The 27,755-nt window shown below is 36.2% G+C and overlaps 1 protein-coding gene across 2 annotated transcripts; it reads right to left on the bottom strand.

The window, feature by feature from the left end:
- On the bottom strand, positions 1 to 26,279 carry AGGF1 (angiogenic factor with G-patch and FHA domains 1). 2 transcript variants are annotated; one of them, XM_036020442.1, is made up of 15 exons: positions 25,703 to 26,279; positions 22,970 to 23,072; positions 21,768 to 21,970; positions 20,759 to 20,923; positions 17,865 to 18,053; positions 13,868 to 13,970; positions 13,640 to 13,768; positions 12,715 to 12,826; positions 11,838 to 11,889; positions 7,832 to 7,933; positions 6,992 to 7,157; positions 5,807 to 5,889; positions 2,475 to 2,602; positions 2,241 to 2,340; positions 1 to 1,037 (listed from the first exon to the last, which is right to left on the bottom strand). In XM_036020442.1, the coding sequence occupies exons 1-15, from the start codon at positions 25,910 to 25,912 to the stop codon at positions 837 to 839; spliced, it is 2,046 nt and encodes a 681-aa protein (XP_035876335.1). In that variant the 5' UTR covers positions 25,913 to 26,279; the 3' UTR covers positions 1 to 836. The 2 variants fall into 2 exon arrangements, with proteins under 2 accessions (XP_035876335.1, XP_028368551.1); XM_028512750.2 differs by having other exon boundaries at positions 13,640 to 13,970.
- Between the last annotated feature and the right edge of the window lie 1,476 nt (positions 26,280 to 27,755).

Below are 27,755 nucleotides of genomic sequence, written 5' to 3'. Positions count from 1 at the left end.
GATGTTATAATGTTTTTATTGCATTTGAGAACATTTTCAATAAATACTTCAGTTTGAGGCCTTGGCTAGGCACTCTGTAGTAGAAATCAGATTTCTGTGGCAAAACTCTATCGTCAGAAATGGGATTTATCAAAACTACAAATGCTAGCACACTGAATATTTCAATACTATACTCAATTGTTCATATCTAAATATTTCAGCTATGAAACAAACCAATGTAAATGCTTAATATATAGTACAAATCAACAGATTCTTCACAGAAGAAAACATGAAAGGCTAATTTTCTATGTGTCACCTGTTTGTTAGTTTTTCAATAACATTACTTACGTTATTTCAAGGATAAAACTTACACATCACTGCCCATTTTTCCTCAACATTTTTTATCTAAGTTCTAAAGGGCATAAACAAGAATGCATATAATCAGAATTGTTTTTATAAACTTTTGATTTTTTTGTTGCACATCTTACAATAATGAGTCTATGCAGACAAGGACAAATGTACATTTAAATCATTAGTGGGTACATGAATTTTACCTACATGGCTAGCTACTCATATGCATCTTATAAATGACAAGATAGAAATAACAAAGTTTGATAAGCTCATCCATGCCCTGTGAACTTTAATGCACTCATCGAATAACTTGATTAAGTCACTATTTATTAGGGTTTAAAAAAAACTACAAACCACACTTTATTACACATTTCTGAATCATGAGGGGGTAAACTGTGATACAGTACCCTCATGCCACTGGCTCTTTTGGAGGGAAAAGTTCTTCAATGAAATAAGAGTTTCCAGACTCTGTTAAAAAAGCTTGAACTGTGTTCTGTGACTGACCCTCACTCTACAGTCCCTTTGACCCAAGGCACTGTCCCTGGTGCATCTTGCTGAGGTTTAGCTTCTGGGAAGTTTTCAGCAAACCTCTCTCGTGCTTTCTCCCAGTTCTTTTTGCTCTTGTTTTGGAGAAGGTGCACATCTTCAATCGAGGATGGCGTGCCCGTCCCCAAGCCTGCATGTGTTCGCCGAAGCTGAAGCTGGATCTATTACCCAAGGTAGAGCAGAGGACTTATTTACTGTACAAGTCAAAGCACACTGAAATCTGCTCTGTCTGACTTAGTATTTTAACTATAATTCTTTGATTTAGAAAAGATTAATGCAAAAGAAAAACCTATCAAATGCAACAGATACAGACAGGAATATCTACATGATTACAAATGGAACTTTTATAAAAACTCATTTTTCTGCACTGTCTTGCTTGTCAATAAGGACAGCTGACACTGCTCCTAAAATAGCACTGAATTTCACTGAAATGCTGCAGAATCTGCCATCCCACTGTACCCAAAGGTAGAGGCAAGAGATGTATTTAAACCTACTGTCCTAGCTCACCTAAGTAAGTGAACAGGTAGATTAAACATTGTCATAAAAAGAATGTGATTGCTTAGTTTCATAAGAGAGGAATACTTCTCATTATTTTGAGAACCATTAAAAGGTACCAGTTACTGAGTGCCTGAGTGGTCAGGCACCATGCTGAGGCCTTTATCTTCACGATATCACTGAAAAACAGTTATTACCATCCCCATTTTTACATATGAAAACTGAAGTCCAAACTTGCCCTAAGTCCCACAAATATTAAGTGACACAGCACATATTCTAACCTAGGTCTGATAATAAAACAGAACCTGTCTATTTGTAAAATAACATTATACCTGCTCCTGCAATGCTTAGTATCAGGAAATCATTAAAAATAACTAAAAGATACAGGAAAACCTTTGGCTCAGGAAATAACATTTACTGTCCTAGTTCCACTGAAGAAAACTTCAATTCTAAGAGGCTTCCTAAAAACACTAAAAGAAAAACAATGGCCCTGGCTGGTATGGCTCAGTGCAATGAGTGACAGCCTGCAAATCAAAGGGTCGCTGGTTCGATTTCCAGAATCACAGCACATGCCTGAGCTGCAGGTCAGGCCCCCATTAGGGGATGCGTGAGATATTGATATTTCTCTCCCTCTCTTTTTCTCCCTCCCTTCCCCTCTCTAAAAATAAATAAATTCTTTAAAAAAAGAAAAAGGAGCAAAATAACGCACACTTATATATTTGGTAATCAAGAATGCCACAAAGGCAGTAATCATCTGTTTTTACTCGCTACCACACTAATAGCTCTTAAGGCAATTCCTGGCACGTATCAGGTACACAGTAAACATATCCACTGTAGGAATAAAGAGTGGGAGAAAATGCAAGTCTTACCGGAGTTCTCATTCCTCCACCGTCCTTCCCTAGGCCCTCTCCTTTTCTCCAGCCCATCTTCTCCAGCATTTTCCGACCTTTGTTGCTATCGGTAATTTCACTTATTAAGAAAAAAAATTAAGATGGTAGTTGATTTCCTAAAACACCATTTAGGTCATATTTATAATAATGAGTAAGTTAAAAATAACTGGTACAACCACTCTAGAAAACTACTTTGGAAAAGTTAATACTTACGAATGAACAGATGCAGGAGCATCATCCCTCTGGAAAGTTCCTTCACTTCCAATCTGCTTCCTACGCTTTCCTGCTCTGTCTTTATATTTTGGATTCTTCAATGCCTTTTCATCTTCGTAGTCTGTATTCTTTAAAAACACAAAATATTCATTGAAAAAAAACACAAAGCTGGTAAATAAAAATGTAATGTCTGTATATTTGCCTCACTTTGCAAATATGGTTCAATGTGGTCTCTATTAAATAATGAATTAGAACCATGACGTAAATAAAAACAATTATGTCATTGAATATACTATTTTTATTTTATCCCCTTTAAGATGTTTATGTTATCTGAAATTGTACTGTAACACAAATTGTATATAGAATATAAATATGTAAATTACAATTTATAATCATAAGATAATGAAATACAGTTTACTTTGACTAATGCTATGCACTCATATTCTCATATTAACTACCAGTATTCAAAAAAATAGGCAGAACCTCCAGGGTTGGAAAAAAATCTATTTCTCCTTTTCTCTAAGGACCTAAAAGTTTAATTACTGCTCCTTAGAAAGGAAAATGTATAAAGTCTCTTTAAAAATGGATAAAAAGCAAACACTCTTTTATTTTAGTAATAAAATCATATTTTATTACTAAAATAATAATAATATTTAGTAATAGCTTTTGGTTTCAATACAGCTCCATTTGTAAAATTAATCAGTCACTCAACAAATATTTATTGAATAACGAGTGTGTTAACTCCAGGCTAGGTGATGGAATGCAAAGAAATTTATAATCCTATAATACATACATAATCTTTAGTGTGATTGGTTCAACCAAAAAGAATACACAGTATGTGGCAATGGCACAAAGAGGAGATAGTCCATTCAGCTTGTGGCATCACAGAACACTTCTCTCCACACTTCCTTATTACTTGCTGATATAAATATAAAAAGTATGGCACTGCCCCGGCCAGGTGGCACAGCTTGTTGGAGAATTTCATCCCATGTAGCAAGCAGTTATGGGTTCAAATCCCAGTCAGGGCACATACCTAGGTTCAGGCTCAATTCCCAGTTGGGGTCTGTATGGGAGGCAACCGATGAATGTTTCTCTTTTACATGTATGATTCTCTCTGTCTCACCTCCCCTACTAGCTCCAAAATCAATAAATATATCCTTGTGAGAGGAGTAAAAAAAAAGAAAAAGTATGCTATTCATCCACAGAGATGGCACTTGCTCCACTCTCTGTAGGATTTCAGTCCCTTCCACCGCTTCCCCCAAGCAAACTGGGCCTTTCTGGTGCTAATTCCCATGTGTGTGGGCTTGTGCAAGTTCTTAGACCCCATGGGTCTCTCCAAGAAACTCTCCTATGAGGCTGCGAGTCTCTCCGGGCATCTCAACCCCCACAGGTGTTTTCAATCAGTTCCCTGAGGCTCTGTTTCCTAGTGCTGGGAGCCTGGGTTGTGAGGTCTGTCTTGCTCCTCAATTTTGCCTGGTTTATCTGCACTCAAATGTGGGACCGCCCAGTCAGCCTTGCACGCAGTGCCTTGCTTCACAATCGCCACCTCACTGGGCCTACCAGCCGCTGCAGTCTTGCACGCCCAGATGCCTTACACACCTGGTGCCACAGCTTTTTGTGCTACATTTTGTGCCACAACCCCTCTCCACCCAGCTGCCTAACTCCATCCTTCCTACCGGTCTGGATGAATGTGTCTATTTTAACTCCTTGGTTGTCCGACTTACATACAGTTCAATTTTGTCGGTTCTGGTTATTTTATTTCTAAATTGTTGTTGTCCTTATTTTGGTTGTGTGAGGAGACACAGTGTGTCTACCTATGCCTCCATCTTGGCCAGAAGTCTGTATATCTATTTTCTTCACCAAATTACGTAAGTTTTCTTTCATTGTTTTTTTCAAATAAGTTTTCAATTTCTTGCTCTCCCTCTTCTCCTTCTGGCAGCCCTATGATTTGGATGTTGGTATATTTAAAGTTGTCCCAGAAGCTCCTAAGCTTCTCCTCATTTTTTTGGATTTTTTTTCTTCTTGCTGTTCTGATTGAATGCTTTTTTCTTCCTTGTGTTCCAAATTGTTGATTTGATTCTCAGCTTCATCCCTTCCACTCTTGGTTTCCTACCGATTTTTCTTTCACTTAATGTAACCTTCATTTCTGCCTGGGTCTTTTTTATGCTGTTAATGTACCCAATGAGTTTTTGAGCACCCCAATAACCAGTGTTTTGAACTCTGTATCTGACAGGTTGCTTATCTCCATTTCATTTAGCTCTTTTTCTGGAGTTTTGTTATGTTCTTTCATTTGGGACATATTTCTTTGTCCCCTCAATTTAGCAGCCTCCCTGTGTTTGTTTCTGTGTATTACGTGGAGCTGCTTTGACTCCATCTTAGCTGCATAGCCTATTGTACAAAAGTGCACCTTTAAGTTGTATGTGATGGAGCCTTAGGTCATAGCCAGAGTGGGCCAACCCATGTCACCATTCTGTGGCTCTGTGTGGAGGAGGGCTTGGAGAGGGGACAACACCATCCAGATTCTAGAGTTTTGCCCAGGAGGAAGCTGTCTTCTGGCACTTGCCCTGTTGCCAGTCTCTTCAATTTCTCCCCATATGTCACTGGTACACTTCTAGCTATTGCCCTGGTGCTGAATCCCCCAGAGGGGGTAAATCTGTGTTAAGTCCTATGTCTGTTGTGGTCCCTTTAAGAGGAGTCTCCTGAGAAACCAGCAGTTTCTTCTGCCACCCCAACCCCGAGTCATCTTTACACCCAGAAGTTATAGGAACTCATCTTTCTGGCGCTGAAAACCTGGGTTGGGTGGTCTGGTCTGGGGCTAGGATCCTTCATTCCCAAGTTATCCCTTGTTCCCAAGTTACCCCTCCCAATTTTTATCCATCACAAGTGCATGTGGGACCACCCTTTCTGCATCTCTGCACCTCTCTAGGCCACTCCATATCTTAGCCCCTCACCGCATCTCTGTGCCTCTCTGCGTCTCCATCCCTCCTTCCCATATGGATGAATGTGGCTTCTTTAAATCCTTGATTGTTGGACTTCCATACAGCTGTTTTCTGACACAGCTGAGTGATATTCATTTTGTAGCCCAGCTGTACTTTTTGCTGAAGTTGTGCAAGGAGGTGAAGTGTGTCTGCCTATGCCTGCATCTTGACCTGACTTCCTGTTACTGCTTTCTACTTCAACCTCAACAGTTGTTAACAGTAAACAAATAAAAGAAACTATATAAATCTCAAAGTAATCCTAAATAATTTTACATATAAAATGGACTAAAGGCATTTTTACTCAAAACCAGGTACACAATTTTGAACACATATAGCAATATTTAATATCCTTACCCGCAAACCATATTTTACTCGTATTTTCTTTAATTCTTTTCTCCTTTCCAGCTCTTTTTCCTCCTTGCTTAGTGTTGGACCAACTAAAAGGAAAAAGTGAGTTTGCTTTAAAAAGAAAAATTCACTAAATCTGATAGATTTTATATAAAATTAATGTTTATATTTAATAATTAATAACTAATACTATCAGTAGTCCATCTGTAGATTAATCAAAAGTACAAATAAACATTAATATAAAGAAATCTTGGGTTGTGATGATGTCCTTTCAATATTTGGTAATGCAATCTACTTGGAAAGTAAACCAAAACTCAAAAGATCATAGGAATGTTCCAGTATAGATAACAAAAGAAACACCAAACATCTTAATTTTTTGATATGAGTATTATACAAGAATCCCAAATGCAGAAAATACTGTGAATTTTTCAAAAGAAACATAGGCATGTGCAAAAGAAAAGTCACAGAACCCGAGATTCATGTTATTTTGTAGTATGTCATACTTAATGTGAAAAAAACTAGTTCTTACTCATTTCAACTATATATTTAAATTTTAAAAGCCTTAGATGACTGGGTTTAAAGCAAGACAGCATCTTCCTGCAGTGTTATTTACTATAGAAAATAATGGTATATATAAAGATGATGGATCAACATAAACTGTAAGTAGGAAAGTAAACATATCAGCCAATAACTCTTAATATTTTGGCCTATTATTTTCTGTTACAATATTATATGACAGAGTTTAATGGTGGATGACTTTTTCATATCAATAAACAGATGTTAAAAGGAAATCAATTTCTATTGCAGTTATGTCACAATTACTCTTTTGAAGAACATTTAGCTACCACTGCAGTGTTGCTTCAAAAGCCAACTAAATTAGATTAGCAAAAACAGAGCTAATGATTATCTCCTGGTCAAAAAGTAACCTAATGCTATAAAAGCTAGCTAAGTTATTACATAGAAAAATCACATACAATCATAATCGACTAGCCTATGTTTCAAATTTGAAAAACATTTCATTTCTGAATCTCATTTGATAATATTCATGGAAATATAAATGATCTCAATACAATATTATACCAAAATTCCTTATATCGAGATATAAAGCTAGTAGCCAACCGATACATTTTAAGAACACTCCCGTGAATTAAAAAGGTTTCATGCCCACAGATAACAGTATGTCTCACATACCAAAAGATTCATCTTTCTTATCAAGACGAAGGTGAGCTCTGACCTGCCCTGGCTCGCAGCCATCACAGGTGTCACTGCCAGGGTGAATGTGAAAGGACAATACAGTCTCCCCAATTTTCACTTCATCTCCATGCTCAAGTATGTAAGGGTCACATTTAGTTTTAGGCTGAGGGGAAGAATCACAAAATAGAAATCCGAAAGTGTTAGATATGATTATTTTATGTCAAATGGAAGTAATGTTTCATTATAAAAAAAACATTTTTGGAGACGATTCTCAATGACACAGACACACATATGCACACACATATCCACAACCTGATGACCCATGATGCTCTACTATTGGCTAAGATAGCTGAACCGAGACACTGCTGATTTTTGTATTATCCAACACAACAATGTCCTATCTCCATCATGCCCAGTCCTACCAGAGAAATACCCGACCCAAACTGCTAAAAATCTATTACCAAAACGAATAATCACAGCAAAAAAGATGAAGTGTTAAGGGGATAAGTGTATCATTATTCTCCTTTTACCTCTTCTTTTCTCATGATAATTCAGTTTTATTTCATTTTTTATTCTTATAGGCTAAGAACAAGAGCCAAGCACTTTGCTAGCTCTAAAAACAAAGCATAGAGAGATACATAATTCGAAGTCAATAGCCAAGTATCCACTTATTATATACTTCTTCAGCCCTTTCTGAGAACTCCCTTCCATGTAACACATTTGAACCTGAACAGTGACCAAATGATATGTATAATAACTATGGACAATAGGAACTTAAAAATTTGGTTCAACTTTTTAAATAATGTGCAAGTAATTAATTAATACATATACACTCACCTGAAGAATCTGTTTTCCATTAACAACTGTACCATTTTGGCTGCCTTGATCCACAAGAACATAACTTTGTAAGTCATGGTCAAAATAAATTTCTGCATGAAACTTAAAAAAGAAGAAACTAGGTGATTATAAAGTAGCATACTTTTTTAACCATAGATAACAATTTCTCTATGATAGGATGCAAAGGACTTCACTCTCTGATTAAATTTTACTATTTATTCCTTTTTCTGAATACAAAAGCATTATAATACTTCTGGCAGAAATGTGAAGGCCACAGATGAAGAAGTCACGTATAATTCCACCTCTAACTACCATTAATAATTTACTGTGTCCTGCCTTTTCTACTTCTATAAATAGTTGGGACAATGCTATAAAAACAATTTGAAATTGTGTTTTTACCTAAGTATTAGTCCATTATCATTAAAAATTCTTAATACAAAAGGTTACTTGAAATATTCAAGGTCAACTTCTCAGAAAAGTTTTCCAATTTTTGAATACTCAGGACTAATCACTCTAACCTCGCACCTCAGCACTTTATTTATATAATACATTATATGAAGTTACTGCACTGTACTGGCACAATTACTGCTTACATTAGTTTACATTTTTGCTTACCTCTCAGTACATAAAACAGTGCTTCACATATGCAGAACATGTATTCAATACATGTCTTTTTAATTGGATAAACAGCTGCAGAAATATTTAATTAAAAATTTCATGTACAATACAATGTGGTAGATGGTGCAACTGTTTTGGCAGGGTCTGGCAGTTTCTCAAAAGGTTAAACCGAGAGCTACCATACAACCCAACCATTTTACTCCTGGGTATATATCAAGAGAAATGGAAAAAATACATCCAAACAAAAACTTGTACGCAAATGTTCATGGCAACAGTATTCTTAATAGCCAAAAAGTGGAAACAATTCAAATACCCATCAACTGATGAATCATGAAATGTAGTATATCTATACAATGAAATATTATTTGGCAATAAAAAGAAATTAAGTACTGATATATGATACAACATGGATGACCCTTGAAGACATGCTAAGTTAAAAAAAACTAATTACAAAAGACTACATGTTATATAATTCTATTTATATAAAATGTACAGACTGTGCAAATCCAGAGACAGAAAGACTGGTGGGTGCCTAGTGCTGTGGGGGTTGGAGGGAACCGAGAGGTGACCACTACTGACTTTGTTTGTTTATATGGTGATGAAAAGGTTCTAAAATTGATATGGTGAGTGCAGAACTCTGTGAATATACTAAAAGCCTTTCAATTATACACTTCTAATGGGTAAATTATATTAATATATGGTACATCAACTATATTGCAATAAGGTTGTTCTTTTAAAATTTTCATAAATATGTATTATAAAATGTTTCAAGCACACAAAAGAATATATTGAACCTATCTACCCATGAACCAGATTTAATAAATTCTGCCATACTTGCCTCAGATATTTAAAATAAGTTATCAATCGATGTGTACCTTACTCTGTCCATCCCCCACCCTTCCTTTTCAGAGGTTTGATGTTTATTTAAGCAGGATACATCTCTTTGTACTTCTACCACATATGTATGTACCCATAAATGGTATGCTTATTTTGCCTAGTTTGGAACTTGATATAAATGAGTCATAGTGTATGAATTTGTTATTGATATAATTTACATATAGAAAGTTGATGAGCCTTAGATGTATAGGTTAATGACTTCTGATAAATGTATGCTACTGTACCTATTTCTTTTGCTTCTCTGATTTGATATAAGATACACCCATCCAGTTGTTATGCACAGTTGTACCACTTTGCAGAATGGTAATCCTCTGTATAGATGTCCCATGATCTACATACTTTTCTGATCATGAACATCAGGTTTTTCCCAAGATTTTATCATTTTTAAAAATGTTTCTATGAACGTTCTTGTACACGAAACCTTCTTGTGGACAAGGCAAGTGTTTCTCTGGGGTATATACTTAGAATAAAATTGCTAAGCTACAGTATATGCGAATCTTAAACTTTATTAAATACTGCCATATTATTTTCCAAAGTGGCTGTACCAATTTATATTCCCAACAGTAGTCTATAAGAATTCTTGTTGCTCTATATAGCCTTAACTAACACTTAATATTGTCAAACTTGTTTTACAAGCATAACAGGTGTGAAATTAAATCTTATCATTGTGATTTAAATGTGCATTTCCCTGATTAGTACTGAAGCTGAAACCTTTTCTTGTATTTATTAGCCATTTGGTTTCCTGTTCAGTAAAATTTTCTCTTCATGTCCTTTGTACATTTTATTCAATTGGGTCGTTTAGAATAATAACTATATCAAAGGATTTAAATATTCTCAAGTCTTTTTGACTTAAGACCTTATTCGAAAGAGCTGTTCTAAATTACGTTCCCAACAGGAGTGATATTTAATAAATATGATGAAAGAAAACTGACATCTTGGATTGTAGTTCTTAAATTACTAGAAAGATTGAATGCTTTTCATGTTTACTATGATTTTCCTCTACTGTGAACTGTTTATGTCCTTTACTCATTTAACTATTGGTGTTATAGTGAGGTTTGAAAAACTGAATTTGTATGTTTTATTTTTTAAATATTTTATTTATTTTTTTTAGAGAGAGGAGAAGGGAGGGAGAAAGGGGGAAGAAAGATCAATGTATGGCTGCCTCTGGCACATCCCCCACTGGGGACCTGGCCTGCAACCCAGGCATGAGCCCTGACTGGGAATTGAACCGGCAACCCTTTGGTTTGCAGGCCGGCCAGGGCTGAATGTGTATGAGTTTTAAAATGTAAAGTAAATATTTTGTCATATTTGTCTGACTGTCATAGTCTGTCTTTTAAATGTGTCTTTAACATATAAAGAACTTCAAAAGTGTGGGGGGAGATGAGGGTGTATTAATTTTTTCATCTACCTGGATATGTGCAATATAATACATATTGTCAGGCTGATTTCACACAGCTAATAAATTATTGACCCCACCAGTGTACATGTTAGTTCAAAAGAAAGAAAGAAAAAGCAGAAATGCTACCAGGAAACTACCTATATTTTTAGATTGCAGTGGGGGAAGGACTTCTTTGCTACTTAAGTCACAGATCATATTTTCTTTGGGGGCAAAGGAATAAAGGGTCACAAGAAAATTAAATAGCATGATAATTTGGTTAGAGTCAAGATTATGAGGATTTACTTCTCTCTGAATGAGTCCAAACATAGTAAAAATAACTACACTTTCAAACTAACAGTGAGAAACAAATTTAATTCCACAAGACAAAAATCATATAAAATATATACTTCAGATCCATTGTATAGACCCATTAAATAGAAACAAAATGGGAATGATTAAAGGTAAAAAAAACGAAAAGCAAAAAGAGGAGGAGGAGGGCAGACAACCACATAAGGGAGGAGGAAAAACTACAGAAAATACAGTAAAAAAGATACATATAAAGTATAGACTCTCAGTAGTTAACCTTTCTTCTTTTAACTTATGATTTAACTTGCAACTCTGTCCTTATTGTTTGTTTTGAAGACTCAACTGCTCTTTTTCCTGAAAGCAACCATTAGAGACTTAACTAGGAGAAACTATAAATGAAGAGCTTTGGGTAGGGATAGATTGTTCTTGAGTTGTAAAATACTCTGGACTCAAAGGAACCATCAACTGAAAGTAGCCTGAATCCACGTCTGATTCATTTTTGAATTGTCATAATATCTAGCATATTCATTTCACTCAATAAATATCCATTAAGTGGGTATTACTTAAATACCTAAATTAATCCACTTATTTTATTCCTGCTCCTGACTGTTAAAAGTGAAACAGAAATTAGTTAATTCAAATTGTGGTGAAGAATTTTTCTTTTCGCAAGCAGAATAAACAAATCTGCATTGATTTTATTAGCATTACTACACTGACCATAAAATGGGAAAAACCCTAAGCTTTCTGCCATGATGAGTATTTATAAAATTACATCAAGGTGCTGTATTTGTAAAAGCAAGAGCTTACCTTACTGACACCAACTTCAGGAATTCGGAGAGTATGCTCCATATCTTTTTCCCTGCAGAGTTAAGAAAAACATCTTTAATAATTTTTGAAGCATATAAAAATGTAGCACTTAGAGACATGAGAAGAATTTTTAAAAGATTTTTTGTTTTAAAAGATAATGTTTTAAAAAAAAAGATGTTAAAACGCAAGTCTCTCTATCCCACTAAGTCTAGTTTCCTTAATCATACTCTAAATTTTCTACTTGAAAGGAGGTTCCAGAATTACTTTTATTCTTTGGTACTTCTATCTCAGGCTAACAAATATCCAGTGAGACAATATGACTTTGTACTAATGTCAATTATTTATTCCAGATCTGTTGACTATGTTCCCATCTCTACAACAACATATAAAAGGAGCACACTGTCCTCCAAAAATTTAAAATTAAGATACTGCATAAAATCTGAATTAAGGATACAGTATCTTTCCAGTTAAGAAAAGGAATTATCCTACTCACAATTAAAACCTGCCTCTCTAGCAAGCTGGTTTTGAGCTACAAAAAGGAAAAGAAGCAGAGAAGGAAGCCAATATTGGGTTTAGGTAAGTAATTTTACTCTGAAAAAGGCAGTACAAAAGGTAAGAAAATGACAAAATCTCTGTGAAGGGTACCACCGAGATTTTATCTCTTTACATAGGCAGTCCCCTTTTGGGACCATGAAGTTATACTCCTGACTGATTTCCAGAAGCAAGTGACATAAGTGTCAATAATGTTTTTTGAGTACCACGTATAAATGCTTGAATAACGAGTGCCACACACATTTCAAGGTAATTCTCAGGAAATGTTCACTCCACTAGAATAAGACAAACAAACATACAAATACAATGACATTAAGCATTTTACCTTCCAATTGTAGCAGGGTTTACAGCTGTAATAATAAAGAGAGATCCTGTCTGCAACACTGGCGATCTAATAACAATTACTCTGATACAAGGGGGCCAAATTTTTTCTTCATCTGCCAAGGAAACAAGTGGGTAAATGTTAATTCAAATGCTATGGAAAAAAATGAGAAATGTCTAGGGAAAGTAGTAGGCATCCATAAAATAAAAATGTATTGATCAAAAGGCTTAATTCTGTTTTAAACAACCTTAAATCCTGCTATATGCACAATCTGTAAGGCTTAACACTGTTACCAATTTAAAGTGATCAACCTAAAGGTATTCAGCAAAGTCAGCATATATCACAATCATCAAATAATCACCTCTCATTTGTAAGGTCTTAGAATTTGAAAATATCACAAACAAGCATTTTAATATTAAGTTAGAACATTTAAGTCTACCCTTTTTAAAAATATAAGAAATTCTATTAAGAACAAAATAAGCTCATATACCCTAATATGAAAGCCTGGGTTTTAAAAGTATGTCTCTATATCCTCAAGTAAAACACACACACACACACACACACACACAATTTATAATACATAGTTGAATTGGTGGACTGCACTTTTTAAAGGCAATTTGCTCTACTTCTCTCAATTACAACTTAATACGTACTTTAGGATTAGGCATAGGTAACTTGGTTTTCTGTTCTACTGAATAGACCATTCAATGCAATGAAACTTTAAGGTCCAAGTGTTAGTCATTTATTCACATTTTACTCCCTAAGAATAACCAGTTGGTAGCCCACATAACTTTTAATGATGTAATTTAAAACAATCAGTTTACTTTTTTGGCAGACACATTATACTAACATTTTAAATTGTGTTGCTCTGTTTACAATGACCAGACTGGGACATTTGTGTAAAATTAAATAATGGTTATTTACTTACCTTCATCCTCAGTATCTTCTGCAGTTACATTATCTTCACTGGTAGTGTCTTCTTCATAATCGTCCTCAGTCTGAGAGTCTGTAATTTCACCTTCTTCTGGCTCGCTATCGGTCTCTATGATTTTCTCATCTTTAAATGAAGTCGAATTATAAATGTTTTCATTAAGAGGAGATTCTATAGACTTTCCAGTCACTGGGACAGTGAATTTGGGGGAACTATTTTTGTAACCAACGTCTATTTTGGACTTCTTTCTCGCATTTGCACAATCTTCTCCCTCACTGTAGTTTATATGTTCAATACTGGATGCTTTTGGATCTTCTGAATTCAAATCCTGGGAAAAGGTGGATAGGGAGGATAATTTTAAACATGGCCATCCTATAATATTAAATGATACAGTGAATTAGTGAAGATATATGTGCAAAGAAATAACGATAGCTATTATCTTACCCCTCTTCTGCTCACGTTACCTTTCTTTGTCAAACACATCACCATCTACTTAGCATCCAAATCAAAAATCTTGTATTTGACATCCCCTTAACCACCACATGGAATTAATTACCAAGTGATATAGACTATGTTTACAATTTATCCCAATTCTCTCTTGATCTATTTTCAATGTCCTGTCCCAGTACAGGCCCTCAACACATATTGCTTGGACCAGGTGACAGTCTAGACCAATGCTGTCTAATAAAAAAACAATGCAAGCTGTATTTATAATTTAAAATTTTCTAATAGGCACATTAAAATAAGGTAAAACGAAGGAAGTGAAATTCATTTTATTTTATCTAACCTAGTATTTACAAAATATTATCATTTAATATATATTAATATTTAATCAATATAAAAACTACCAATGAAATATTTTACATGAATTTTTGGTACTGTCTTCAAAACTGAGTCCTACTTACACTTAAACACATCTGAATTATGGTCAGCTACACTCCCAGTGCTCAGTGCCTTACTGCACATTGAAGGCCTAGAGACTATCTAACCTAAATTTGTCTTGAACTTTAAACCAATTATCAAGTCAACACATAAAATACAGTACTGGCTTTCATTACAGCAGAGATGTAAAGATCCAAATGTACCTAGTGTAGTAGAACAGTAGTTTTACTAAAATTTAGCACTTTATAACTTGGCTTGATAATACACAACAGTTTAAAGTAGAGGTGAATCAATTACATCTCTTTTATTCCAAAATTCAAACATACCTGGCATAAGCCTTTTGTTACTATACAATTATATTGGGCATGCCTTTTGATATACAAGCAAATCTATTATTTTAACCATAGAAGCAGCAGAGTTATTGTCCTTTTTTTCCTTTGGTTTGTAAAACACTGAATTTTCTTTCTACCTTGCAGACACATGATACAGTGAATTCATATGTTCTTCTGTTATTTTATAAAATATAAAAGCATCTTAAATACATATGTTTACCAGCAGCATAAATTCAATTTGGAGACTGGCTACACTCAGTGTGATGAACTATATACACTTCGAACAGTATAAACTCACCAAGACAAAAACAAGGGGAAGGAGTTGAACAACTATGAACTTTAGAGGCCACCGTGAATTATAGCAATAAGTTTCCCTAGCTACGAGGCCTATCCAGAAAGTATCCAGACACACAACACACAAAATAAGGACATTTATTAAAGAAAATACAAGACACAAGGAACATTGTACACAGGACAATGACATCTCAGCACCCCCTTCAAAGTAGGCACCTTAGGAGCTAACACAGTTCTCCCAATCACCATCAGCTGTCCTGTCGTTTTTTTCCTAAATCTAATAAATGGTCTGAAATCTCTTCCCCTTCAAAGGTGATTTTAGTTTTGGGAAAAGCCAGGAGTTATAGGGCGCCAAATCTGGGCTGTAGGGGGTGGGGAGTGAGTCACCTAGGTAATCTGATGTTTCACCAAAAAACTCTGCACCAGACATAATACATGAGTGGGTGTGATGTTGTGATGAAGCTGCCAGTCACCAGCTGCCCACAGCTGCAGCCTTCTGATTCATCCCAATAGTTTCCCAGGAGAAATGTTCAAGCTTAACACAAAATCTGATGCAGATTCATTGCTCTCCTTGCTCAGTCATTTTGAATGTGATGGCCACACAGTACATATGCTCACTCAGTGGCATCTACCGCCTCTACTGCCTAGTACAGTGAAGTTGTCATTGTTCACACATGTGCATTCCAGTCCACTCTCCTTGGCTGCCAGGTTACATCCATGTCACACAAACCATTCTGGTTTTATTAACAATGGTTAGACTCTTTCCACACAGACCTCATATATATACTTTAAAGAAAGCAGTTTCTAATTTTGTGTATGTCATTATCACTACTTACAGGACAACACAAGCAAGGAAAAAAATGAATGAAATTGCCAGAGGTGCTACTTTTTTAAAACTATTTGTCACCTGGCTGGTGTCGCTCAGTGGATTGAGCTCAGGCCTGCAAACCAAAAGGCTGCAGGTTCAATTCCCAGTCAGGGCACATGCCTGGGTTGCAGGCCAGGTCCCTGGTGGGGGGGCTCATGGACAGGCAACCACACACTGATGTTTCTCTCCCTCTCTTTCTCCTTCCCTTCCCTTCTCTCTAAAAAATAAGTAAAATCTTAAAAAAAAACCTATTTGTCAGAATGTTAAATATTCATTAAGAGATAAGAAGGGGGCCTATATGTGGGGATTGAGGCATATGTGCGTATTTGTGTTTTCTACTCCATTCTCCTCAATCTGCTCTCTTCTTTCCCCATACCCTCCACCTACAAACAACGAGGCTCAAGAGTATCATTAAAAATAACAAAAAGGTGAGGATGTCTTAACTGGTCCCCCATGCTTCACAACTACCTTTTAGAATCCTCAAGGAATTCTCAAAATTCTATTAAGACTTTTTCTTAAGTCCCTGTCCTAGAGTTCATATATTTTTGAAGAACGATGGTAAAGAGAAGCAGTTATAGGAGCTAACTGAACCAAAACCTCCCTGAATGCTTTCAAACTTCACTCTCTAGCTTGTCAGGAAAGGCTTTGTGATGACCCTTTGAAGTTCTTCTCTTATTGCTTGGGAGAAATACTTTCACAGCTAGCCTATCCTCTCAAGCAGTTAGACTACCAGTAAAGGGTAGGAGTCCTTAAAACAGTTCTTGAAAACAAAAAGAAAAATAATTTTTTGAATTTTAGCCACATATTCTTCTATTTCTTGGTATTGTCAGTGAGAATACTAGAGAAATAGAAACAAGTCAAATAGAGAACAGAGAACAAACTCAACAGAATCCCAATTCCATATTTGAACTTCGGCATTATACATTTAAAATTTTTTGCCTTTGGTTAAGAAGAGAAAAACATGAGGTAAAAATTTAAGAGTGAAGTATCAAATAATTGCCACAATTTGCAGAATGCCAATACAACAAATAAGCCTTCTTTCCTGCCTATAAACCATCAACCTCATCTGTGCAGTGAGCAGAAATAAGAGCAGTAATAACTTTTTAAATGTTTTCTTCTTTCAATTTAACCTTGTGTAACTGTTTCTAAAATTCCCCTCATTTTTTAATAACTACTATTTTAAGGCATAGATAATACTTTTTCAATTAAAAGTACTATCATTTTTTTAACCAATATCATGTGGGCCATTTGAACTTTTAATTTTGTTCTGTTCTTATAAATATTGCTATATAATATACAAAGGCATTTTTCTTTCTTTAGACTTAAAAAATAAAAAATTTCCAGAAATGAGAGTTTCTAATGGAAATTTATCAACATTTTTAGTTATTGATAGAAACATCCAATCTAGTTTCCAAAAAGACATGAACTTACACTCCTAAAAGCTGTATCTACTCTATGACTGCCAGAAATGGACTTTTTAAACGTTGGCTAACCTGACAGGTAAGGAATTGCTCCACATGACTATTTTGTTTCATAGTGACCTGTGCACCAGCATCAACTTAATCAACTAAGGGTCTGAAATTTCTTCCAAATTATGAAAACAAGGGTATTTTTATCCACCCTAAATGTCCCTCCTTCAAATTTTTAAGAAATTCCTTCTACTTCCAGTGACTGAGAAACTGTTCCAGACCCATGTAAATGCTCCTTGGTTAACAGATTCTAATTCCTTATTATCTTAATGGCTATGTTTGCAATACAGAGTTACTGAATAATTTTCAATTTCATCAAAAATTTTGGCAAAATTATATTACCATTATGAAAATTTTAAAAATTGTGAAGACAATACCTTTTCCTCATTTGCTGTAGAAGAATCTGGATCCTTTCTTTTCTTCTTCAATTTTTTATCTTTACTTTGTTTTGTGCTGGAAGTCTGATAAGGTTGCAAATCTACTCGAGAATGAAATTGATAGCGACCACTTTCCACATCGCAGTAGTAATAAATTCCAGTGGAAGGATCGTAATATAATTGATTTTCCTTTTAAAAGCAAGAAAACAGTAAGTACTACTTATGTAAGATAAAATAGAAAAGTAAACAATAAAAATCTCAAACATATTCAAATATAGTAAATGTTTACTTTTTAAGAACTACAGTATTTTCTGAAAATAGTAAATAAGAGTATCAGAGTGAAAAATACTTATAATTTTTCAAAATACTTTACCATTTAATATCTGCTCTAATTTTCCTAAGGTGAAAATGAGTACATTTAAATATTAAATTGAATCATGAAATTGCCAACATTTGATCATCTTTTAACTTACAAAGACAGCAATTTTATATGGTTCAACTTAATACGTCAATGAAAAATTATAACAAGAAACCTTTTAGAAGTTATGAAAACTAAGGCAAGCATCAGAAAAAGCTGAGCACGACAGCAATTCCAGACTCATTATCCTTAAGATTACATAGTAATAATTTGGTAATATAAATTCTGAACCCTTCTTTCAATGTCATAAAACAAAGATTTGCATTTTAATGTTCATGACCGAAAGTCCTGAAGAAAAATTTGGAAATAAAATTAAGTTCATAAATATTAAAACATAACATTCCATACAAAGATACTGATTTTTAAAAAAATCATCATCTGCCCTGGCCAGTGCGGCAGGCGGCAGGAGTGGACCCTGCACCAGGAGGGCTGCAGGCCCAGGCCCCAGACGGGGCTCCCACAGTGCCGGGCCCAGGTGCACACAGGAGGCAGTCAGCTGATGTTTCTCTCTCTCTCTCTCTCTCTCGCTCTCCCATCTCTAAAAACAATGAAAAACATCTCCTCGGCTGTGGATAAAAAAAATTATCTTCACTTAATTAATTCTACAGTAAGTAACTAAAGACTTACAAGTAAAGTAGCCACCCAAAAATAAACTTTGGCAAATTATGGATAAAAACTAGAAAGATAAAATTATGTATCATCTGCATTTTTTAGATACTGGCCAGTATCTATAACCAAGATTTATCTGAAAGTCTGTATTTTCTTTTTTATCATAAATCCATGCACATCAGACCTGGAAACATCTTATGATATACTGAGATTAAACTAAAAATTCCTGGGAAAGAATAATTTATTTTTCTAACTGTTGATGCTGTTGCATTCTATTGTCTTTAATCTACTTTGAAAATCTCTTACAAAAATATTTTGAATTCTATATTTTGCTTTACTAAAAAACTGAATGGACACATTCAAATCTTTATTTCTAGTAATAACAGAACATTTATAACTCAAACTTTTTAATCTCTTAAGTCTTTCAGTCAAAAATAGACATTTTCAAAAATATTTTTACATTTTTATTTAGTTAAAAGGTGAAAACTAGCAAAACAATGGAGTCCCTAATCTAACCTGCAGACTATAACTAACCACTTGGAGAACAGGTGTCAGGAGGAAAGATACAGAAAGGAAGGTAGAATGACAGAGACTAATGTCACATACTCAGAAACTCTGTATTTTCCTAGAAACCAAGTCAGGAATAGCTACTCTCTTTAGTAATAAGAGCTTAAACAAATTTTTTTTTAATTCTCACCCAAAGACATTTTTCCATTGCTTTCAGAGGAGAAAGAGAGAGAGAAACACGGATGTGAGAGAGAAGCATAGGTTAGCTGCCTCACAGATGCACCTGCACCAAGGACTGTTCATGCCCAAACCATGGGATCAAACCCACAACCTAGGTATGTGCACTAACCGGAATTAACCCTCAACCCTTCGTTTAGGAGACAGTGCTCCAACCTACTGAACTGCACTGGCCAGGGCTAAACATTAACTTTCTGGGTATTAACCAGCATTGTCAATTAGCATACTCCTGTGAAAGAAAACCCTCTTTACAGAGGATTTACAAAGTATGTATACAAAATCCCTAAGATACTTAGCATTATCATTATGTTCCCTAGGTTACTTAACAATACTTCTAGGAACTGGAATCGTGAGTATCCGGTCCACTTTTGGGCACTACATTCTGTAATTCCTGAGGATCAGATCACATGCCTAGATCATCAAGGTTGAGATACGTGGGGATGTGAGTTCTATCCTCATTGTCGTCGAACCCTGATTAAAAATCCAATCAAGTAGCAGACTTCAACAGCCATCACACTGTATTATAAACCAAGAACTTAATTTTCTGGTTCTGTCCTAGTCAGCGGTCCACTATATTTCTGATTCCACACTCATTTCCTAGTTCTATTAACTGATTTTTAAAAAGTGAAATGCTTAAAAGCCACAGACATACAACACTAATAATAAACAATCTCCTGAGAATTCAAGAAAAAGATTCACTCTGTGGGAGTCTTACTTCACAAGTAATAGAAATGAAAAAAAATCTCACCGCAGGCCTAGATCAACAATGTTGCTTCTTTATAAATTCTAATAAAACAGTTTATATTCTCAAAATTTTTACAATGTTGTTAACTGTATGGCTTTATCAATAAAAGCTCCAACATTTTTGTATGTTCCTTTAGAAATAAAGGTTATCAGACCTCTCTAAAATATTAACTTATAATCACAGTTAATTTACTTAATTATAAACCTAGAAGTGTAATATCATAAGCTATTTTGTAATTCTTTACTCATCAAACACCTTTGCATCAAACATAATTTTTAAATGCAGCTTCTTGCTTTTCTTAGTTCAGCTTAAGGTTTAATATTCTGTATCAAGCATTGAAGTGTATAATTACTGCATTAAGAGGTCTCAGATACTTACAGAATCATAATAGAAGCCAGTGCTGTGGTCAAAATACAGTCCAGTGTTCTCATCGTAACTAAATCCAGTCTGTGACACAGCAGCTTCTGCTGCAGCTCTCAAACTTTCAGCTAAAGATGAACCTTCTAAAGATGTATCTTCTGTTGCTAAAACAGAGGCTGGCTCCTAGGTAAGATATTTACGTCAAGTAAGACAAAATGTCCTTATATCAACTTAAAAGTTAGCAAAATTTGAAACAATAACTAGACTTAAAAGCTATTTTAAATAATGACTTCAATTTCTGCAATGGAAAAAGTGGCTATCGATTACAATTTGCTCGACTTTAAAAAGTATTTACTAGTGCATCAGTTAATTCAATTTTGATTCAGTTTGGAAGACAATAGAAATTAGTGAGTGACCATTACTCACAAATAAATGCCTGCTACCACAGGGAAGTAATCCACAAAATACAGACTCTGAAGTATTCTTTAAGACAAATGATCTAGATTCTTCCATAATCACAGGTCCAAAGGGAAAAAACATTTTAAGAGATAGGGGAGAAAGCTATGGGTTATGTGAGCTTTATTACAGCATCAGCAGTTGCACTGTATGAAGCTCACTGGGATCCTCATTATACAAACTATAGAAAAAATCTGTAAAACATTCAGGGAAATTTGAACAGTGGCAGGATATATGACATAAAGGAAGCATGAAAATTTTTTTTTGTTGTGAACAAGGTTATTGTGTTGGTAGTACAAAATTTTTTGGTTGAGTCAAAATATCCTGACAAATTTTATTTTAGTTTATGTATATCCTAAGTTTTTAGAACACAACAAAGTAGGAAACAAACATATGAACAAGTCATTCTAATTTCTGATTCTCTAAAAATGTAATGTTCTGCGTAATTATACACAGAATATTTATAACCTTTGTATATGTTGTGATAGACCAAATAAGTCAATTTGCATAATAACAATAATGAAGGACAAGTTCTTCAGCATCAAGAGTATCATATTAAGCATTTTATTACCTGTGAATTTGAGGCAAAACGGTCCTCTTGTCCAGATTCAAACTTTTCCGTTACTTCAGTACCAACATAAGCATCATTTTCTATTTGTGACTGGTCTTTAGAATTGTAAGTAGAGGCTTCAATATCCTGATCTTGCTGAACTGAGAGTTCTGTCTCTTTATCTGGAAGGCTAATATCCTTATAGTATGTCTGATAATAATAATCTATAGCAAAAACAAATTGTGATATGTATTAGAATAATGTATATATATAAAAAAAGACTTCATTCTAAAAAATTGGTACTGAATACAAAACAGCACACACTGGAAACAAACCATATCTTTACAGTTGTACAATTTTAACAGATTAAAATTAACAATGCAGACAAATCTGCAGATGCTTTCATCTTTGATTCTAATGTCACTTTAAGTACCCTAGCTGTCAAGCTAAAAAAAAAAAGGTAAGCAGATTTGGATTTTCCACAGCAAGACTAAAAAAAAGAAAACAGGTAGCTAAGTTGTATTCTGTCAAAAGAAATCCTAGCAAATCTGAACAATTTCTAACCACACACTTTAAAAGCATATCAAATGGCAATGGAATAGAGACAACATGTCAAAGGTTGATGTCTGTCAAATTTCTCTCATGATGTTGACTTTTTAAAAAATATATTATCATACAGATATGTAACATTAATGCCACTGATGTGTTTAATATTTAGCTAAATTGTGTACTAAATAAAACAAGGCAAAACTTAATGGGAAAAATTGTTTCTTTGACCTTTATTAAAACTCAGTTACTAGGTTATTTTGCCTCACAACATAATGCCACAGATGAGGTCATGGTTGTGGACTCACCATTGCCACACACTGAACAGCCTGGCACTGAGCACAGTGCTAAGTGGAATCCATCAACAAGAACACACATGCCCCTGGTTTCACGGAAGACCATAGATGAGAGTAAATGGCTCACAGCATGGCAGAAGTTACTCAGTGAATGTGCCCTTGGCAACACAGTAGTAATACCACCTATTTATAGGAATGATAATACATTTCTACTTTTGCATCAGAAGAGCAATTCGATTATCTTAAAATACCTAATCACAGGGAGAGAAGACAGTTCTCACATTTATCTAGACATTTGTCTACTTTACATTTAAAGAAAACTCCATGTTGGTATGATCTGAATGTGACAGTGTTAGGCTATCTCCACTCTCAACGGAATACCTGAGATTGACCACGGAGGGTGGCTCTCCGTTTGTACTTCTACATCAGACTTCTTACTGTCTTCGTTCCTCCCACAATATAGTATCTTACTGAGCTCTTCCACCTAGAAGAAAAAAAGGCTTTAGGGAAAATAAATCATATAGCAATCTAATTATATGCACATCATTCTCCTCAAATTACAATAATTATTTTTTCTTGGTAAAAGCTTTAAAGAAACACCAATAACAGCTAGTTTCCTTTTTAGAAAAACTAAAATCCTATCGCTGAATTTCTTTCATCTTTTACATTCACAGAGGGAGAGTTTGTTCCTAATTTTTTACCTGTTGATTTCAGAGAGACATTGCTTCACCCATCCATGCACCCACTGGTTGACACCTGTGTGTGTCCCAAGCATGAATTGAACCCACAACCCATGCATATCAAGACAACACTCCAGCTAACTGAGCTACCTGCTCAGGACCAGATGTTTTTAATATTAAGTCTTATACTTTCTTGTTAAAGCCCAAAATATCCCCCTTGAAAATCAGGCTGACTAAATTAATAGGCCTTTGAACAGAATCCTTTATTTCTAAAATATAACTAGGTTTTTATACTAATATTTTATTTGGTCAGTTTTCTTTAGACAAAAACATTAATTCCCATGCATTGAATTATAAAGTTCTTTAGTGTACATTTTTCCTTTAAATAGTAGTCTAATGACTGAATGACTACAGCAGAAAAAAATGGAAGTGACTGCCTCAGAGAGGCATCTATTCTCCCTGTGCCTCACTGACTGCCAAAGCCAGAGCAACAGAGTGCAGAAATACCCATAAGCCGATGAGCAGCCTCATCAATACACCTCAGTTAGACAAAAATCTAAGAGCGACATGTCTATTACAGGCATAAAACTAAAAAACAAGCTTCTAAATATTTCTTTAATGATACAGAAAGCTTAAAAAGAGAAAGGTTATAAAACTGATTATATACAGATTATCTAGGCACTTTATAAGTTATCAGAACTGCTGATACAACCAGGGCTAAAACCAGAAAGAAGCAAGCAAGGCACCTAGGGAGCTAATTAAGGAGGCACAAAGTTTCAGCTTTCCTGCAAGTGCAGGGTCTATACCTGAGAATGCGTGCTACCTTAAATTTTTCATCCTAAACTACTGATTGTCTTGCCCTAGTCCAAGCTCTGCTACTACCACTATTGCTGTGAAGTAGATCATGTATTTAGTATTTTTAGTATTTGCTACATGCTAAAGACTGTATCTGACACTCTGGATAATGTCCTAATTCTTACAACCATGTTACAAAATAGTTTTCCTAATCCCCATTTTACACGTGAGAAATCTGGACACAAAGTAATTTGCACTAATGTTTTTTTTTAAATAGTCGTCTCCAAAACCTGTGTATATTATGTTTCCAACAATTCACCTTCAATTCTCAACCCAACTTTTTACTGCTCGAGACAAAATACTATTTAGTAATCTGGGATGACAGTTAACAACCAAACTCCACCGCCACCCAGGGAGGCTGACCAGGAAGACAGTAAGGAGTAACTCCTACCACCAATAGAGTTGAGGTTTCCATGCATTTCAATTTTTCATGTTAGACCTCTATTAAATTAACACCAAATAACCAAAATGCTGTATCTTCAAAGATCAGTAAAAATGCTTTTTTTAAAAGGATCTCTATAGCAAGCAATAATGGAACAACTGGGAATTATAAAGGGTTTTTTAAAAAAAGCTGTCATATTTTTTCCCCTTCCCCCAAGACATTTTAACAATCTAAATTTGTAACTCCTAGCACAGTCTGTATATATTGCAGGTGTTTAAGAACTAGGTGTTGAGTAAACAAACTGAAATTTTGTATTGTCATAAAGTCAACAACTCTATGCAAAAGCACAAGTCATTGCAACTCAGCCGTTATTTTCATAGATCATTTGATCATAAAGCATAACAAAGTATGATGATATTTTAGGGTTCAGACTACACATGTGGTTTTATGAAAGGTACCAATTTATTACAATGGACTAGACAACAGCTTAATTGAAATTAATAATTATGTGAAAATAACTTATCAGGACACAGTGTAACTGCCAAACGAATCAAGATGGAAAAAATGTGTTATACTGTTTCAGTTTTTTTAGAAACATTAAAATATTTGTCCTTACTGTATTTTATAAAAATGACATGAGTGCTTAGTATCTCTAACAAAGTTGTATCTTCCCTACTTCCACCAAAGAACTCAAAATGATGACCTCCCAGAAGGCCAACCTTACCCATAGTGCTCAACAGTTTGTTCACAATTAATTTGATTTAACTTGCACCTGTGTGGTACTAGCATTCTCATTTCATGGGCAATCGACGATCTCTATCAGTTGACATATCTAGTGATGGGATTCTGATTCAAGTCCAGCGCTTTAACAAACTCAAAAGTGATCTAGAATAAAATATTACAAATGTGCCTACTGCCAATAGGCAGTACCGACAAGTGAGAACGAAGACAATCTCAAAGTACAGTCCAATTTACACCAGCCATAACTTCTGCTCACCCAATTAACTACATGTAGTAACCCGAACTTAGGTTTGCTCCAAATGTACTTGGAATTATGATCGTACTGAACTTGTATTTCTTTCAGGTATTCTACAAAGTAGTCCTGAGCCTGCCAGGGGGACCTTCAAAGACTATCAGAGGCTTCCAAGGCCTCGTCTTGGGCTGGATGGGGCGCAGGGCTGGAGGCGGACCGGGCACCTGTGTGCGGAGCTCCTGGTTGTTGCTCTCGGCGCTCTGGTACAGACGCTCTGTGTGGTGCAGCAGTTTCTCGATCTCCCGCACCTGCCGCTTGCAGCTCCGCAGCTCGCGTTCCAACTTCTCCACCTTCCGCCTCAAATGGGCCAGCTCCGGCTCGGGGGAGGTGGGTGGCGAGGGTGACAATGAAGGAGACGGCGCCTCGGAGGCCATGGGGTCCGGCGCGTGGCGGCCCGTGGGCGCGGAGGGGCTGAGCTCAAACTGAGGTGGACGCCGGGGGCCCCAGAAGCCATGCGAGCGCACGGGCAGCGGAAGGCGGCCTTATACCTGCCCGGCCGCGGCGGCCCCTGGCCATGACGCCCAGAAGCTCGTAGCGTGTAGCGGAGAGCAACTGCTGGCTTCGAGCGAGAGGAAGGCGGATGGACCCAGCCCGATCCACCCGGCTTTGAAACAGGAAAACTTTATTGGTAATACCTTCCCCAGCGACCAAAACAGCCGCAGGATCATTAAAGAAGTGGGAGGCTATGAGAAACAAGAACCAAAACGACTCGGGCGGTTCCTGGGTTGAACCGGAAACGATGGTGCTCGCGCTGGGCGGGACCCGAGACAGAAAAGGGAAGCGACGGGCAGCCGGAAGGACCTCGCGGTGCACAGGCGCACTTCCCGCCGGCTGCTGGGCGTGGGGCTGGCGGTTGTGTGTGTGTATAGGACTCAGCCTTTGGTCTCAGGCTTTTGCCCCTGCGAAGCGTACTACTTGACATCTTTCACTATTTTTTGGTTATGTGATTTTTATTTTAGTTACTTGTACCTCATACTGTAATCATACTCCTTAGTTCACAGCACGTCGTCAACGCCGGCCCATGGGACTGTTGGAGGAGAGTATGTTGCACATGGGGGAAGGAGGGGTGCTTTAGCTTTTCTTTCGTTGATTATTAGGTTTGAGGTACCTGATGGGTATCCATTACAGTAGTTCAGTAAGTAATGAACACTCCAGAAGCCCATCTGAACTAAGAAGCAGAGACTAGTAGAACTAGTACTGTGTAAAACAAACACAAATAGCCCCAGGGACTAAGGAGATGAAGCGAGTGAACGCACAGAGGGGTGCACAGCCATTGCTGAGTCCTGGAGAACCGCAGAACCACGTAGGAGTGTGGACCCAGTGCCACAGAGCTTCTGATCCTTTCAAGAGAAGCCAGAAATCTGGATTTTTAAAAACAATGCTTTAAATTAGGTCGTTTCTGTGACATTGTTATTATATCCTCCTCACTGTGTATGGGTGCTTCCACACAGCTCCAGCATGCTCTCATTTTTGCCATCACTGCCTCTGCGGACTGCCCCTCTCCTCCCCTTTCTTTGTTTTCCAACTTGTCTCTTTGTTTGCCACTCTCTTTCCCTTTAATTTTTATGATTTTGTTTAAAAGTGTGTGTGTGTGTGTGTGTGTGTGTGTGACTAGTCAATAATAGAGTGGTTATTTTCTAGGCAATGAATCAACTAAATCCTACAGCTAATGTGATCTTCAGTTTTTTTTTTTTATAACTAGTAGATGCTGTGGAAATCACAAAATTGCTCCAGTATTTTATCCATCCTGTATCCATATTTTTTGCCATGTGACTTTGTGGTTCCCCTCACTACAGAGGCAGATTCTCCCCTCCACCTTTGAATCTGGCCAGTTGAGTGAAGTGATTGTCACAACAGTTGACCAGTTCCTGGCCTAGGTCTCAAGAGGTGTTAGTGTTTATGCTTGCTTTCCTGGATTCCTGACATTTCCATGAGAAAAACATACCCAGGCATGCCTGCTGGTCTCTGAAGGAGGATAAATGACACATGGAACAGCTTTATTGCAGGTAAGGCACTCCAGCTAAGCCAGCCTAGAGCAGAGGCCCCAGGAAACCCTCAGTTAGCGATCACTAACTGATAGTGGAGATCAGCCAGCCCCGCAACTTCACCCCAGGCTTGAAAGCACTAATAGATGATGTTTGTTGGAAGCCACTGAGTTGGGAGTACTTTGTATATAGCAATAACTAACTGATACCCAACCTGATCTAGAGCCATTCC

The sequence above is a fragment of the Phyllostomus discolor genome, chromosome 3, assembly GCF_004126475.2.
Source record: "Phyllostomus discolor isolate MPI-MPIP mPhyDis1 chromosome 3, mPhyDis1.pri.v3, whole genome shotgun sequence".
NCBI classification, from domain to species: Eukaryota; Metazoa; Chordata; class Mammalia; order Chiroptera; family Phyllostomidae; genus Phyllostomus; species Phyllostomus discolor.
This window is presented reverse-complemented; position numbering and strand designations above follow the sequence as displayed.

What these genes read in the sequence shown, in the direction of transcription:
- AGGF1 (XM_028512750.2), bottom strand. Translation starts at nt 25,912, where the DNA reads ATGGCCTCCGAGGCGCCGTCTCCTTCATTGTCACCCTCGCCACCCACC. An exon ending in AACCCTGCTACAATTGGAAG is followed by an intron (nt 11,890 to 12,714) that starts GTAAAATGCTTA and finishes TTAACTCTGCAG; the next exon opens with GGAAAAAGATATGGAGCATA. An exon ending in CTGAAGTTGGTGTCAGTAAG is followed by an intron (nt 7,934 to 11,837) that starts GTAAGCTCTTGC and finishes TTCTTTTTTAAG; the next exon opens with TTTCATGCAGAAATTTATTT.